This window comes from Anolis carolinensis, chromosome 5 (genome assembly GCF_035594765.1).
Source record: "Anolis carolinensis isolate JA03-04 chromosome 5, rAnoCar3.1.pri, whole genome shotgun sequence".
NCBI lineage: Eukaryota > Metazoa > Chordata > Lepidosauria > Squamata > Dactyloidae > Anolis > Anolis carolinensis.
Genome location: NC_085845.1, coordinates 26237913 through 26254233, shown reverse-complemented (window position 1 = coordinate 26254233; position 16321 = coordinate 26237913). Strand labels below are relative to the sequence as shown.

The 16321-nt window shown below is 39.1% G+C and overlaps 1 protein-coding gene across 1 annotated transcript in view; it reads left to right on the top strand.

The window, feature by feature from the left end:
* Positions 1-4822, top strand: part of tacr3 (tachykinin receptor 3) — a 58778-nt gene extending 53956 nt beyond the window's left edge. Inside the window, exon 5 of the mRNA XM_062982464.1 lies at positions 1402-4822. Within this exon, the coding sequence (XP_062838534.1) occupies positions 1402-1717 (316 nt within the window). The 3' untranslated portion in view covers positions 1718-4822. The remainder of the gene's footprint in view (positions 1-1401) is intronic.
* Positions 4823-16321: the final 11499 nt, after the last annotated feature.

Here is a 16321-nt window from a genome sequence, read left to right as displayed (position 1 = left end):
TGTTACAAACAAGTTTTACAGCTTCCAGCTCTACCAGGAGCAGGTTTTTGGTAAAGCTAATAGATATTCACTGTCCATTTAAAACTAAGCCATCTCTAAATACTTGAAAAAATAGACTTTCATCCTACTGAACCCCCAGCCAGTTTGGACAACTATTAGGAATTCTAGAAGCTAACATCCACAATACACACAGGAACAAAAGTTGAGAACCACTGGTCTATATTACTTCCTTAAGGTTTAAATGCAGTTATTAAAGACACAGAGATCACTTTTTTTTCTTCAGCCATGCTAGCAGATGTTCAGCAAAAGACTGGGGACTCCATTGGAAAATTATTTTGAATTCTGGACAGAGCCTTTCTTCATCACTGATTTATCTTGCACCTGAAACAGATGTATTATAGAGCAAGCTTGTGTCGCAATAATCTATTTGTCTTCACAGTGCTCCTTTGACTACTGTAACAGATTAACATGGTTTCTGCACACCCCAAATGCAAAGTGTTATACATTGTGAGATCAGTGTACAAAAGATATTTGCCCTTGCTCCTTCTACATCTTGCAACATCATTATTCAGAATGTTCACTTTTAATTCCTCTGATCTCCCTTTTTATTCTCATCAAACTTTGACATAGCCACTTTCAAATTATCTTAGACAGAAAATAAACATTTAACCTGCGATTGCCATGAAAACATGCTCTTAAATCCATATTTCTCTTAATTTTCTATTGCAGGACTCAGTAGCAGAATGTATACATACAGTAAACACCTCCCAATGTCTACACACATACACACACAGCTCCTTTAGTCATATCCTTGCCAAAATGGTTACTAAAAGTGATGCAAAATCATTTCCTGTCATCATTTTGGAGGGGATATTGCAGACAGAAAAGATATTGTTTTAGTGACCACAACAGGTTGTGGCCCCCAATTACCACACAGCTGCTGAGGTTACCAAAACATATTTTGATCAGCAATATCCTTGCCAATCACCCACCCATGTTCTAGAACAACAGACTTCATCTTCTCTTCTCCAGAATAAAATTATTCAGACCGTTCAACCATTCTGTGCAAGATTTGGTTTCTAAACCTTTCACCATCCTTGTTGCTCTGTTTTGAATCACTCCAGTTCATATATGTGCCTCTTAAAATGTGCCCAAACTGGACATCTTACTATGTGTCAGTGGTTCCCAACCTTTGGACTTCCCCGTGTATTGGACTTCAACTCCCAGAAATCTCAGCCAGTTTACCAGCTGTTAGGAACTGTAGGAGCTGAAGTCCAAAACATCTGGATCCCAAAGGTTGGGAACCAGTGTTCTATGTGATTACTATTTGATGAACTTTGCCTAATTTTTTTAAGGTATCATAGCATATAATATATCTTTATTAAAATGTCTTTGTTTTAGGTTCCGAGCTGGTTTCAAGAGAGCTTTCAAATGGTGTCCTTTCATTGAAGTATCTAGTTATGATGAATTGGAGTTAAAGACAACCAGGTTCAATCCTACCCGGCAGAGTAGCTTATATACCGTTTCCAGAATGGAATCCAGCATGTCTGTAGTGTATGACCACAGTGATGGAGAAAACACCAGATCCAACCGCAAGAAGGGAGTACCTTCACAGGAAGCTAATCTTAATGGCTATTCCCGCAGAAGTTCCAAAGCCACTTCAACAGTGTCAAGTTACATCAACTCTCCATATACATCAGTGGACGAGTATTCCTAAAACTTTAAGAGAATCATGTTATGGATGTGAGAGGACAAATAAATGAGACAGTGCTGTTCTGCCTTAGACTTCTGGAGGTGAACCACATCTTCAGATGTTGAGTCCTGATTGCATGTGTATATAACTATTTATATCAGGGATGTGAAATGAAACCCCCTTTCGATGTTGTTGGACTGCAGCTCCCACAATTCCTCACCATTGGCTAAAGGTAATGGAAACTGCAACCCAACAACATCAGCAGAGGGTGGGACCACAAGTTGATCATGCAAAGTCTTCTGTGGTTTAATTTGTCTTCATGCTTTAGGAAAGGCAAAGACTGAGACCTGTTAATGTCCATATAATTACATAGTGACATGTAGTCAATTTGAATGCTTGTGTGAAATTGTGCATAATGGGTTGGATTCAGAACAATTTAGAGTTCTCCAAAATCTGTTCATAAAGTGGGTTCTGACTAATTTTATAGTCACCTTTATTGCTCATTTGATCTGGATGCAAGCCAATAAAATCACATTATGTACGATGGACATTTTATCTGGAGATACGATGCCCAATAATAGCTCTTGCACTTGCTTGGTTTTACATGGTATGTGTTAGAATGGCATCAAAGTTCTACCAGTATCAGGTTTATTTTTAATATTTAATGTGTGACAACATTTTTAAATCATCATAACTAGCAAAATGTTACTTCCCTTCCACACTATTGGATATAAGGAGAACTACATCTTCTAATATAATGGCTGTTATTTTTCTGCATAGCTTCTTCCAGTTACCAGAATACACTCTATGTTAAGGTGATTGAATTCAACCATTTCCATAAAGGTTCCTCCCATCGATGCCTCCTTTATTTCATTCTCCATTCCAAGGTCACCAACGGTATTTTGAGTAAAAGCAGATCAATTTTATGTCTCCAGCATTCAATACTTTAGACAAAAATGTATGTGCCATCAGATTATGAGGGATGAAGTCCATGATGCTCATGTGATACCTTCAGTATGAGTCTCTAGCAAGATGAAGTCACAGAGTAATGGCCACAGATGCCTGCACAATGCCTTAAGAGAAAGAGCATGCAGTGGTTGCTTGAGACATTTAGAATTTCTTCAAATGGACTTGTCTTGCTGCATCCACAAACAAAAGTAGTTGTTAATCCATAACAGCAATTCACACAAAATATGTCAGAAGAAAATGGACTATCATACTCATGGTAGATCATCAATAGGCACCAGTGCCTGGACAGATAATACTGAAAAGGTGGGCTGTGGTCCACATACAAATGTGCCATAATTTAATAGTCTTTGAGATGCCATAAGACTCCTTGTTGTTTTTCTCCTCCATCATTGCATCTGCAGCAGTGAATGTATGGAGAAATTCTGAACGTCTGAAATATTCCTATGTGTATCAGCATGTGCTTGTACTGATGTGAATTTCTAAATAATTAGATGTATATATTAAAGGTGGGGGAAAGTGATGGTGAATGTATTCACCTTGCAGACTAAGAGAAGAAAATCATTTTTAGCATAATGAACTCATTTGTTCTGCTGATGTCTTTTTCAGGAGCTTCAGTTCTAGATAGTAAGATTTATTTTTCAACTCAAGATAGAATGCTATTAGCTGGTGCAATATGTAGAAACAGTCCATATTCATTCTGCTTCATGTCTTCCATCTCCTCCTTTAGAGGAAAACAGCCAGTATCCAGGATTCAATTGAATTGTGGATTACCCCACTCCCCCTGCAAATATCCTGACAAGATATTTTCTAGGTGGGCTTAAACTTTGTAGCAGGAGAAAGAGAGGGGAGAAAAGTCTTAAAGCATTAGTAGATTAACATTAGTGTGGCATTGGTTGTAGGCATTTGACTTTCAAATGGCTGCATTGGTTGGCAGAGAGACAGGAAGGGAGGATAGATTCTGGACTGTGGATGTTCAAGATCCAGATGGCAGCCCTCTGCAAGGTGACTGGTTCAACGTTTAGCCAGGGTTAAACACTGTCACCTATCTTGCCCTGGTAGCAAAGAGAGATGATTAGGTTGATTTGCTGGGATGTCTAGGTTATTGTGGTGTAATCCAGGCATGGATAATAGATATGGGAGCCAATTGTTTCTCTTTGGACCTCTTGTTGACTTTTGGTGATTACAGCATTCTTTAAGTGCTTTACAGACTGTATGTTTTAAAAGCTCCTCTAGAATCCTTCCTAGCATTGATGTTAGACTTCTTTTTCATGTCAGGAGTGACTTGAGAAACTGCAGGTCGCTTCTGGTGTGAGAGAATTGGCAGTCTGCAAGGATGTTGCCCAGGGGACGCCCAGGAGGCTTGTGGGAGGCTTCTCTCGTGTCCCCACATGGGGAGCTGGAGCTGAAAGAGGGAGCTCATCCACACTCTCCCTGGATTCGAACTAGCAACCTTCAGGTCAGCAACCCAACCTTCAGGTTAGCAGTCCTGCCGGCACAAGGGTTTTAACCCCTTGTGCCAACGGGGGCTCCTACGATGTTAGACTGACTCGGCAGTAATTGTTTGGGTTGCCCTTCTTTCTGAAGATGGGAACAATGTTTGCCCTTCTCCAGTCCGCTGAGATTTCTCCATTCTACAGGAATTCTCAAAGGTTATTGCCAGTGCTTCTGAGATTACATCTGCCAGGCTCCCGCCATTGGTGTAATTCAACATTATTCATACGGCTTACCACATCAGTAACAAGGCATCTATTTCAGTGAAGAGTGTTTCTAATGCTTTTGATGTTTTCAATCTTCTGTGGCTTTCAAGCAGATCAGCAAACCTGCAAGTATTTGTGCCAAACGTATTGGTTCAGATTGCTCAATTTGTAACAGACTATTGTAAAGAACAGCACTTAAGGCCCTATATTAAGGCAATTTGTTCCAGCCATCAAATGTAACTCACCAGCTGCCCTCAAAGTCCAGAGGACACTGAATTCAGAAGAGCATGTTTTACAAGTAAAGTCATAAACATGAATGTGTATACATTGCAAGGGCATTTTTTCACTGAATTTCAGACAGTTTTGTTTAGACAGGTTTCATATTACAATATTTTGTAAAGTATGTGTATTTTCAAATGTGAAACATGTAAAAAGAATGAGAAATAAAATTCTGTGTCTTATAGTCTTTTTTATTGCGACTGAAATATGCGAAAATCATCCACTTTTATACATGCTATATTCTAACATTTAATAGTACAGAATTGCTGCCTTGGCTGACAGACCCATAATCCTAGATGTCATGGTAACTGCAAGGGTCGTTTATTGCACATATGTTATGTGCTGCCCTGTTAATGTACTGCAAACTTACCCAACCTAGTGTTCTCCAGTCACACTGGATTTAGGATCTTTTCAGACTGCAAAATTGTAGTACAAGCAATCCCCGAGTTAGAAGCATCCAACTTGCAAACAACTCATAATTATAAATGGAGGTGAAACAATAGGAAGTAAGAGAAATCTACCCCTCGGAAGAGAAATTCACTCCTGAAAGAGTTATAGGAAAAAAGGTGTCTCAACTGAAGCTTTATCACCAATCCTTGTTTCCACAATAAGACATTTTTTTCAAAATCCAATTATCAAAGAGACAGAAAGTGAGGTGTAATCCTCTGAACAGGAGCACAGACATCAAAACAACCACCACAAGGATGTTAACTCTTCCCTATGCTAGCTAACCCTTAGATAGATGATAGATGCAGAGATAGAGATTATAGATATATAGCTAGAGTTACAGTTAAAAATGTAGCTGTTCCAACTTACAAACAAATTCAACTCTTATTTGAAACTTGAGGACTGCCTATACTTTAATTCCTCTTGAACTGTTGTGGCAACATCATGTGAAATCCTGATGTTTGCTCTTTAAGGAAGTCTACTTAGACTTCTCAACCCAGAGAGCTCTAGTGCGTCCTCAAACAATAAACTCCAGAATTCTGCAGCAGTGAAAGTGGACTCATAGTGCTATGGTTGTATAGTGTGAAGAAGCCCTAGAATTCCCTTCACCCTCAGTCTGCATACACTGTAAATGTACCTGGGAGTAACTCAGGTTACTCAGGTAACTTGTGCCTGTGGCACAACATCCATTATTAAACATTCTGATAATACAGCATCCTACTAGCACTAAACAAAGGAATCACATTTTTAAAGAAAATCAGGAACAAGATGACACATTACTGAATAAAATATCAGGCCAATAATAAAAATGGGAACTACAATAATCCCTTTGCCTTCAGGAATTTCAGCTTATGGTCCACTCATGTATATTGTGGTCCTCCGTTGTACTATGTACATTTTAGGTGCAAAAGGTACTAAAATATTTGATAAATGAATATGGATGGGGTGGTTAAACTTTCTGAAATTCCCTTTTTTCAACTCCATCAAGTAAATCTGCAACAATCAGAAGCAGGACTCCTGTCATAAGTCCTAGTCATAGCTCTACTCACTGAAGGAAGAGGATTGAAAACTTCTTCATTCTAGCTTCTCAAGTCATCAGATGAACACATATCCATTGCCTAATCCCGCTGCTGACTGTTAAGATGGACTAGGTCAGTGGTTCTCAGCCTGTGGGTCCCCAGGTGTTTCAGCCTACAACTTCCTGAAATCCTTGCCAGTTTACCAGCTGTTAGGATTTCTGGGAGTTGAAGGCCAAAACATCTGGGGAGCCAAAGGTTGAGAACCACTGGACTAGGTGATCATTTGTGCAGTCTACTGGAGGCTTATTGAACACAGAGTAGTTATGGATCAACAATTCTAGGCTAAAATATGTAATAATGAATTCCAGCTAACAAAAATGCTCACATGGGGAGGATTCTCTATGCTAGCTGCTGAAAGAAGAATTAGGTTGCTGGAACCAAGAATATATGGGAGAATTGGGAAATTACTTTTGTGTGAAAGGCCTATGAGCTTAATCTCCAGCTAAAAACAATTTTCATGATTTAGCAGATGCTGAAGTATACTCTGTTTTTTTTTAATTCTGATATCTTCCACCACACACACATAACTATTTTATCCTGCTCTTTGGACACAGCTTGGGATTCTAATGAAAAGCTAGAAGGTAGGCTGAAGTCCACTCATATATGAAATAGAATATGAAAAAAAGAAATTCAAGAGAGAAAGGATAAATTATTAATCATGCCTTTAAATAGAACCAGGAGGTGGGCAGATGGTTTCTAAAGGAAGACTCTTTATGCCTAAGAGGATGTGAAATAGCTTGAGGATAAGAAAATAGATAAAAATAGATAAACAAGAACACTGTTAAGGATCTGCTGTAAGGTCAAATTAGAAAAGTTTTATAAAGGTTATGAAAAGGATTACATTCAGTACATCGGGGTTACATTGTGTTAATGCCATTACACAAGTGGTTAGATTTTCTCAGATGCTGCAAAAAAGTGATACCCTGTTCAGAGCTGTGTATTCCCAGTGACACTGACATAAACTATAGTACAAGTGGTTGTACTGTAATCTTTAGCAGCCAGTGAGGAGTTGGATTAACTGGAGTGCAACAATAGTTGATTTTAACCTTCCCATTTGTCCCACAATCAGGCTATGATGTTATCTGTTAATTCTATCATTAGCTACTCTTGTGTGATTTTATGCCATGTAACTGGTGAAAATATTTCAGCCAGAAGAAACTGTCTGTGTCCAGTATTCTGTATCAGTGAGTTGCCAGTACAGTTTTATTAGGACTTTATCACATGAAGGTGTGATCCCATGGCAGTTGCGTGATCACTAGTAAAACCTACATAACCACATCACTGAATGTTTCACTCTAGCCCAGGAAGGAACACCTTTTCACCCAGCACCACACAGAGTCCAGTATAAGCTAATTACAGCAGTTTATTTACAAAAAGCATATACAAAAAGAAAAATAGGCACTTCCCAAAAAGCAGTGGAAAAGGCGCTATAAAATAGAAATAGTCCAAAATGACAAAATCAATAGTCCAGTATAGCAAGGTACATGAGATGTATGAAGTCAAGAACATAGGCATGCATCCATAAACATTAAAACAGGAACTTATCCAAGGCAAAGTGATTCCAGGAACAAAGGTAAATTTGCGAGCTAAATATGAACTTGGTATTTCGCTACGTTGCCTGCTGTGAAGAGCCCAAGAAATTATCACTCAATTTAAGCTCAAACTTGACCATGAAGTCATGAGATCACCCCTTCGGCAGCTGGGTTTTAAGGACAGTTTCTCATGAAGTCTTTCTGACCTTCTAATTAACCTTTCTTTCACTCTCTCTGAGGGGAGACCTAATCTCATATGGGGGGGGGGCAAACTCCTCATCCTCTGAAGGCTAAGAAGGCAGATTCTGAAGATAACTGGAATCCTATACATCCCTTATCATTGCTCTCTCATCTGCAGCTGTCGGCCCAGCTCCCTCATCTACGGACTGCATTTTTGACTGAGTTTCAGCCTAATTACATACAGACTCAGTGAAAAATCCATCATTCCACTCATCCTTTCAGGCAGCATCTTGCTGCAGAGCTCCAACACTGAATAAGCTAAATGCTTTTTAACAAAGCACCTTCTGAGAACTGCTAAGGGAGAGCTGTACTAGTTATTTGAAATCTGTACGCAGGTCTCTAAGCTTTTATTTCCTTGCTTACAGTGGGAAGCATACAAATATCACATGCTAAGCATGGATGTTTTACAGCTAAAGCTTATGTCCTCCCCCCATCCCCTCCTATACACCCAACTTTGGGAATGAAAAGCTTACACAAGAAAATGCTTTAAATGTTTATCTAATTACCACTATTTATTCATTTCATAAATTTATATACAACCTTCCTGCCCCAACCCCCCATGACACTCAAATATTACATCCCAAGACCGCAGAATCTATGGGATAATGAATTGAGTCCTAATAGAGACTGGAACAGATATCAGGGAAACCATAATCAGTCCTGCCTTTTTCCTCAAAGGTTATGCTCCGTTGTTTTTGTTCAGCAAATCAACAGTAGGATTTGAAGGTTATTCTCCCTCTTATCTTTAGTAATTATCAGCCTGTACATGCACTCATTACTAGTGATTTCTGTAATCACTGCCTGAATAAAATGACATAATAAAATCGTTCTGCTGCACACATGGAAATGAAGTCCCTTGCGGCTGTCAAACTACCTCAGGGAGGATTTTTAATAAAAAGTGATGTTTGCGGCACAACAAAAGAAACATGTTTCCATTTAGAATTTGGCAGAAAATATGCCCCAAACTATGGCTTGTATCCTATTATTAGAACTCTTAACTTTGTTATGTTCCTATTCCCTTAGTAACTTGACCTATCTTTTTTTAAAAAATTGAATGCCTAAGCTGCACTTTGAAATATTCAGCTTCAGTTTTAAGAAATTACAATATGATAAATGTGTGGACTGTAGGAAAATCTCATGTGGGGAGAGGGGCAGAATTTATTTTGGTGAGTAATGCCCCCCCCCCTTATGCCCCCAATAGTATTTACCTATATAGTGACTCTCGAATTAGCAATTGATTCAGTGAGCATGCCTACAGTGAGACTAAGCAAAAGGATTCAAGCCTATGTCACCAGTGAGCCAGAACAGGAATTCATGCCAGAACTCGAAAATGTTAATTTCTTGGATGACATCTCATAGAATACCATAGCCAGTGTGAGTGCTTTTTTCATCCGTCATGGAGAGTTGCCCTTCTAAATGTAGGTTGGCTGAAAATGAAAACCAACATAACCAGAGGCTGATTCCACTTTTCACTTAATGTTCTGCGCAGGTGCCTTTTCAGCCATGTTTTAGCAATTTAAACATGTTTGGGGGGTGTTTGAAGGCAAAACATCACATCATACTGTGATTCTAAAATAGTGGAGAGATGACAAAGAAATGATAAAATTAAATGGTGCATAACTGCTATAAATGCATGTCTCAGTGTCCTACACAAATCATTTCTTTCATTCTAAGCAAAGATAATGCAAGCTGGTGATCAAAAAGTTGCATACACGCATACACACATACACACACACACACACACACCAACTCCAAAAATAAAACACCTTTTATAATATATTTTATGTGAGGGACATTTGAAAAGGTTCTGACCTCTGTCATAATCACTTGGACCACCACAAGCCCTTGCAATGCTAATGTCCCTCTACTACAAATCCCAAGATTTCACAGACTGTTGCCTTGGCAGTTAAAATATAATTACAGTCCTATAATGGCTTAGGATGAAATGGCATCTTTTTAAACATTACATAATAATAGTGGCATAAGCTGAGCAGGTCTCCCAAGATCCATGAACCTTATCATTTGTTCCACTGTGATAGGTGTTAACACTAGGCTGGTCTAATTCACAGAGGTAAATGTTACAAAAAATGTTTTCCCTTGGCTGAATTCCCAGATTTTATTTTTATTCAAGACTGCTCACTTCAATTTTTCTAGTGTTTATCTGATAGGAAAGACACTGAGATAGTGAAAGATATTGTATACCTTGGCTCAGTTATTAATCAAAATGAGGATGGCAGTCCAAAATCCGAATAAGGCTAGGACTCGGGAGGATAGCTATGATGACAAAACTAGACAAGATCTTCAAGTGTCAAAATATATCACTGAATATCAAAGTCAGGATTGTCCATGCAATTTTCACATTTCTGTGCATAGTAATGAAAGCTTGGTCATGAAAACAGCTGATAGGCAGAGAGTCAACTCATCTGAAATGTCATGCAGGAGAAGAGTGCTGCTGAGACCATGGACTGCCAAAAGATTCCTAGAAAAAATCAAGCCTGAACTCTTCCTAGAAGCCAAAGTGACTAAACAGAGACTGTCACACTTTGGACATTTCATAATAAAACGTTGTTCATTTAAAAAGCAAGGTAGTGGGAAAAGACGACAAGCATGTTACTGGTACAGTAGAGTCTCACTTATCCAAGCTAAATGGGCCAGCAGAAGCTTGGATAAGCGAATATCTTGGATAATAAGGAGGGATTAAGGAAAAGCCTATTAAACATCAAATTAAGTTATGATTTTACAAATTAAGCACCAAAACATCATGTTATACAACAAATTTGACAGAAAAGGTAGTTCAATACGCAGTAATGTTATGTTGTAATTACTGTATTTACAAATTTAGAACCAAAATATCACGATATATTGAAAACATTGACTACAAAAATGGCTTGGATTATCCAGAAGCTTGGATAAGCGAGGCTTGGATAAGTGAGACTCTACTGTATATTAACTCATATCAAAGAAGGCACAGCCTTGAATTTGCAAGAGGTCAGCAGGGAGGTTAATGGCAGGATCACCCAGAATTCTTTCATTTATAAGACTGAGAAATATCAAAAATCACCTTGATGGCAGCTACCAACAATAAAATTCTTGGGTGCCTTTCTGTACTATGTGAAACAACTAGATCATTAAAGACAAGACAGAAAAATCCTATTCCCTGTTCAAGAGATGTCGCTGACATCTTTATGTTTATTCTGTTATGACTATATCTCCCCTATGCTGTGAATTTATAAAATAACAGATATTCAGGCAGGAAGATACATGTGGGTTTTCTTTCTACCCAACAGAAATTGCTTTGTTATTTCTCATCTTCCACTTTGAGCTTCAAAGGATGCGATCCATACATACTATTTTTAAACATGGAGGATGGCTGATTGTAATATCCTTGGTCATTCTCTTTGTGTATTGGCACAATGATAATATTGATTCTCAGCTAATTAGCAATTTAAAAATATATAGAGAGAGGATTATCTGTTTAAAATATTGCACTTATGAGTTTGAAGTCTCCTTGTGGAGAGAAAAGGTAAAGGTAAAGGTTTCCCCTTGAAATTAAGTCTAGTTGAGTCCAACTCTGGGAGGTGGTGCACATCTCCATTTCTAAGCCAAAAAGCAGGCATTGTCCAATACCTCCTAGGTCATGTGGCCGGCATGACTGCATGGAGTGCCATTACCTTCCCACCAAGGTGGTACCAATTGATCTACTCATATTTGCATGTTTTCGAACTGCTAGGTTGGCAGAAGCTGGGGCTAACTACAGGAGCTCACCCTGCTCAGCGGATCCAATCTTCTGATCAGCAAGTTCTGCAGCTTAGTGGTTTAATCCACTGTGCCATCGTGGCCCCTTTTGTGGAGAGAAAAAGTGGGGTATAAATAAACATCATCAACATCATCATCGTCATCATCATGAAATACATTGCTTACTGGCTACAACTTTCATGAAATTGTTTATACCCAAAAAGGAAATTACTGTGTTCCTTGCTACTTCTTCTTTTTGATTCATTGATATCTTCATTCCCCATCTGAATGGGTCTAATTGCAAAGCAAAACTTTGCTCTAATTAGGCAAAATATTGTTTAATAACAACAGTAACAACCATTGTAACATTTACGGACCAAAAGGTACCAGGTTCAAATCCCAGGAGCGGAATGAGCGCCTGCTATTAGCCGCAGCTCCTGCCAACCTAGCAGTTCGAAAACATGCAAATGTGAGTAGATCAATAGGTACTGTTCCAGTGGGAAGGTAACGGCGCTCCAGGCAGTCATGCCGGCCACATGACCTGGAGATGTCTATGGACAACGCCGGCTCTTCGGCTTAGAAATGGAGATGAGCACCAACCCCCGGAGTCAGTCACGACTGGACTTAACGTCAGGGGAAACTTTTACCTTTACTTAAATATATCAGCCTCTTGCAGGTGAACTCATTAAAAATAAAATGATGTCTAAAAGCCAGAAAAAGACTAAACTAGGAAGGAAACATCCATTAATAAAGAACTCATTAAATTTTCTCATCTTCAGCTGCATTCCTTGTCTATGCTAGGTGAGATCTTTCCTGGCCCTGTCTTCCTTCTTCTCTCTTCCCATTAGTTTTTAGATGTTATCCTAATTTTAAAATTCAAACATTTGAACTAATGTAGTACCAACTCAGCCATGAAACCTGTTGGCCACCCTTAGGCCACAATATTCTAGGAGCACAGATATCTATATGACAGCACATTTGATGTTTCTACAATATCAGTAACATACTAATTCCTGTATACCCTTAGGCTAGCCATGATCTCTTCACCTGATTTATTCCATAAGTTTCTGTATTAACAAAAAAGTTGTGGGGAAGAGTGTGTGTGTCATCTTGGACTCACTTGTGGTACATTGAGTTAAATAGTTCTTACAGAGGGAGAAGACGTGCTTTCTAGTTTCACCTACCAGAGTTTGAAAAAATTGTTTTGCTAGTTGAGGAATTCTGGAAGCAGGAGTTTAAAAGTAGCTTTCCCATACTCTTCAGTGTACACGGCTATCTGTCAATGTGAAAAGCTCGAAAAAGCAAGTCCATTCACTTCCCGCTTCAGAAATCCTTTGGTGTTGAATCCTTTGGGCAGATAGGGTTCTGCATCTTGAATAATTTAAAAATTGGACTAAAAATCAGAATAGATACAAGTCCAACAGACATGAGAGACACCAGTTACCACTCCATCCATGCCTGCATAAGTTCAGCAGAATGGCTACTGCACATGATGTACCTTCAGACTCTATTGTTGTGTCCTGTCAAAGCTCATTTCAAAAAACCCAGTGCAGGGACCTGTCTTTTTGCTCTGCAAAATAACATGTTTCTTCATAATATTGTGTACATTGTTGTAACACACCCAAAGGTGTAACTGATTTCCTACTGCTTTCCTTAGGAAAGGTCATCCTTTCCTAACCTAATGCTTCCAGATGTGTCAGTTGGCAGTTTCCATTATCCCAACCAGAAATAATTAGAGTCTAATCCACCTCTTCTAGATAATGACAGGTGTGACAGGCTGATTAAGTAGATTGGGGGGGATCTTGTAGTACCTTTTAACCTAAGAAGACTATGCCTTTGAATAAATGAGGGTGAATTCGACAGAAGAGTATTCAAGAAATGGCAAATCCAAAACTGCAACCATGAATAGCTTTAAAGGAAAAAATATCAAATGTGTCCAAGTTTATTATTTTTAGAATTGGAAATCCATTACAAAGGCAAATTACAAAGCCTAGCATAAATAAATATACTAGAAATATAGTATAAACTATATTTCTAGTATAAACTAGAACTATAGCTAATATTCACCAGAATCAATTAATAGCAGGTATAGAGTGCTGAACCCCTGAAATTCAAGTTGTAATCCCCATTGAGCCACAAAATATATCCTTGAACCATTCATATTTTCTCTCTTTCTTTAAAGCTGACTTTCTTTACAGGGTTGTTGTGAGGATGAAGATCTATATACTCTGCCTTGGGCTTATGGGAGAAAAGGGAGGGTCGAGGAGGAAAGATGGGATATCAATGTCATTCTGTTTTTTTGCTGGAAGAAAGACACAGTTTCCAATTGCCTATGGTCAGCTGGCTGACTGCAGTTGACGTGGACTGAATGCTAAGCTCTCCTTAATGTAACTTCTCAGGGTCTCAGCTGCAGTAGGTCAAGCAGTTAATCTTTTCAGAGAATGCCCAGTCAACTATATCAATGGACAAACAGAATTTGATTTTCAGATATGAAAATATTCATTTGTGAAATATTTTTAGGTTTATAAAAATGAAATATATAAAATGAAAATGGAAAGCATTGTGGCAGCAACCTCTTGTCTTTTCACTTGGGGACTGAGTGGTTGAATGACACTGTCAGAAGCCTTGACTCCAATTACTAGCAGGCAGTTAACCAACCGTGAGAGTTCAAATCAATTAGTCCAAATGAGATGAAACAACAGCAGGATAACACAACAGAGTTGCCCATTCCAGGATTGAAAGCCAAATGCAAGAGAGTCCAAAGTCCAAGGCTAAATCAGAATCTATAAAGATCCAAGGTTAAGTTGAGTTCAGGAATACAAGATAGCAAGAGGCCAATGTCAATACTCCAAGTACTGACATTGCAACCAGCAACACGATGCCACATTTGAGCTCCTTAAATGCTAAGTACCCAGGTGTTCCCTATTGCTGACTCATGTCTCTGTATCTCCAGGATCTGCAAAGCTGAGCCTTCTCTCTGCACAGGACCATAAAAGCTGGTCCACTTAGCCCATCCTCTGCCTGCTCAAAGAGCTTGTCTGCACTTGCTCTTCAGGCTGAGAAGGGGTAGCTAGCTACTTCCATGGGTGCTACTTCAAAGCATGGCAGAGGAAGTTGTTGGGCACTACTGGGCTCCATCTCCAATGCTGGCTCCTCAATCAGCATCTCCTTATCCTCTCTATCCATGCCATCCATGACATGCACTCTGGTTATGACTGTCCTTGGACACAAAATAATGGAAATTCTAGAGTCATTTTTTTCCTGTCAAGAGAACTGGATTTCACTGATAGCTTCACTAAAATCTATAGGAACTGGAAGAGGATGAGTTTGAAATGATATAATCACAATCTTTTTAATAGGGAACTTTAGCCACTTTACTCTAAAGCAGTGGTTCCCAACCTTTGGTCCTCCAGGTGTTTTGGACTTCAATTCCAGATATCCCAGCCATCTTACCAGCTATTAAGAATTGTGGGAGCAAATGTCCAAAACAACTGGAGGACCAAAGGTTGGAAACCACTCTAAAGCCTATTGAAATCATTAGATTTTATTTCCAACTACAGTAGAGTCTCACTTATCCCACACTCGCTTATCCAACGTTCTGGATTATCCAACACATTTTTGTAGTCAATGTTTTCAATACACCATGATATTTTGGTGCTAAATTCGTAAATACAGTAATTACTACATAGCATTACTGTGTATTGAACTACTTTTTCTGTCAAATTTGTTGTATAACATGATGTTTTGGTGCTTAATTTGTAAAATCATAACCTAATTTAATGTTTAACAGGCTTTTCCTTAATCTCTCCTTATTATCCAACATATTCGCTTATCCAACATTCTGCCGGCCCGTTTACGTTGGATAAGCGAGACTCTACTGTACATTGCAACTTTACAGGTCATTCTTTTGTATATCTGTGCAGAAATAATTTGTGTTGAGCTACTATTGGCCCACATGGGTTGAGTACAAGACTGAAGACCTGATGTTATTTCTATAGAAGGCTAGGGCAGTTTCCTGCCTGCTTGTCACAAGGCACAGATTTTAGCTCTTTAGACAGCATATTGTATCCCCCACACACACTCATTTTGCACAGTTTTCTAATTTCTTAATATTTTTATTGCACTACAATATTTGACAGAGGTGAAGAACAGCATGGTTTCAATTCCACTTACAGAATGCTACTTAAATCCTTCAGAAAAAGTAGCATGAAATAGTGGTCGGTCTTCCAAGAAACCAACAGTGTGTTACTGCTGCTATTCATTACATCAGTCAGGCTGAAACTTCCTCACTCCACATAGGAGGATCAGCCCTCACAACTGTAGCATACTTCGCATCTATAGTGCACCATTGGTTTGAATGAATCTAGTCGCAGTCACTAACCACTTCATCACACAGGGCTTGGGCTCAATCCTATGACACTTTCAGAACAGAGCCAGGACAGATCCCGACAGAAACCTTCACATGACACAGGGCTACTTCTGGTGGGGTTCCATCTTGGAAGCATCCTAGATGGCTACCCATGTTCGCCATAGCCCAGGCTGTGGCGCAGGCTGATAAGCAGTCAGCTGCAGCCAGCTGCAACAAATCATTCTGACCAAGAGGTCATGAGTTCGAGGCCAGCTCGAAGCCTACGTTTGTCTTTGTCTTTG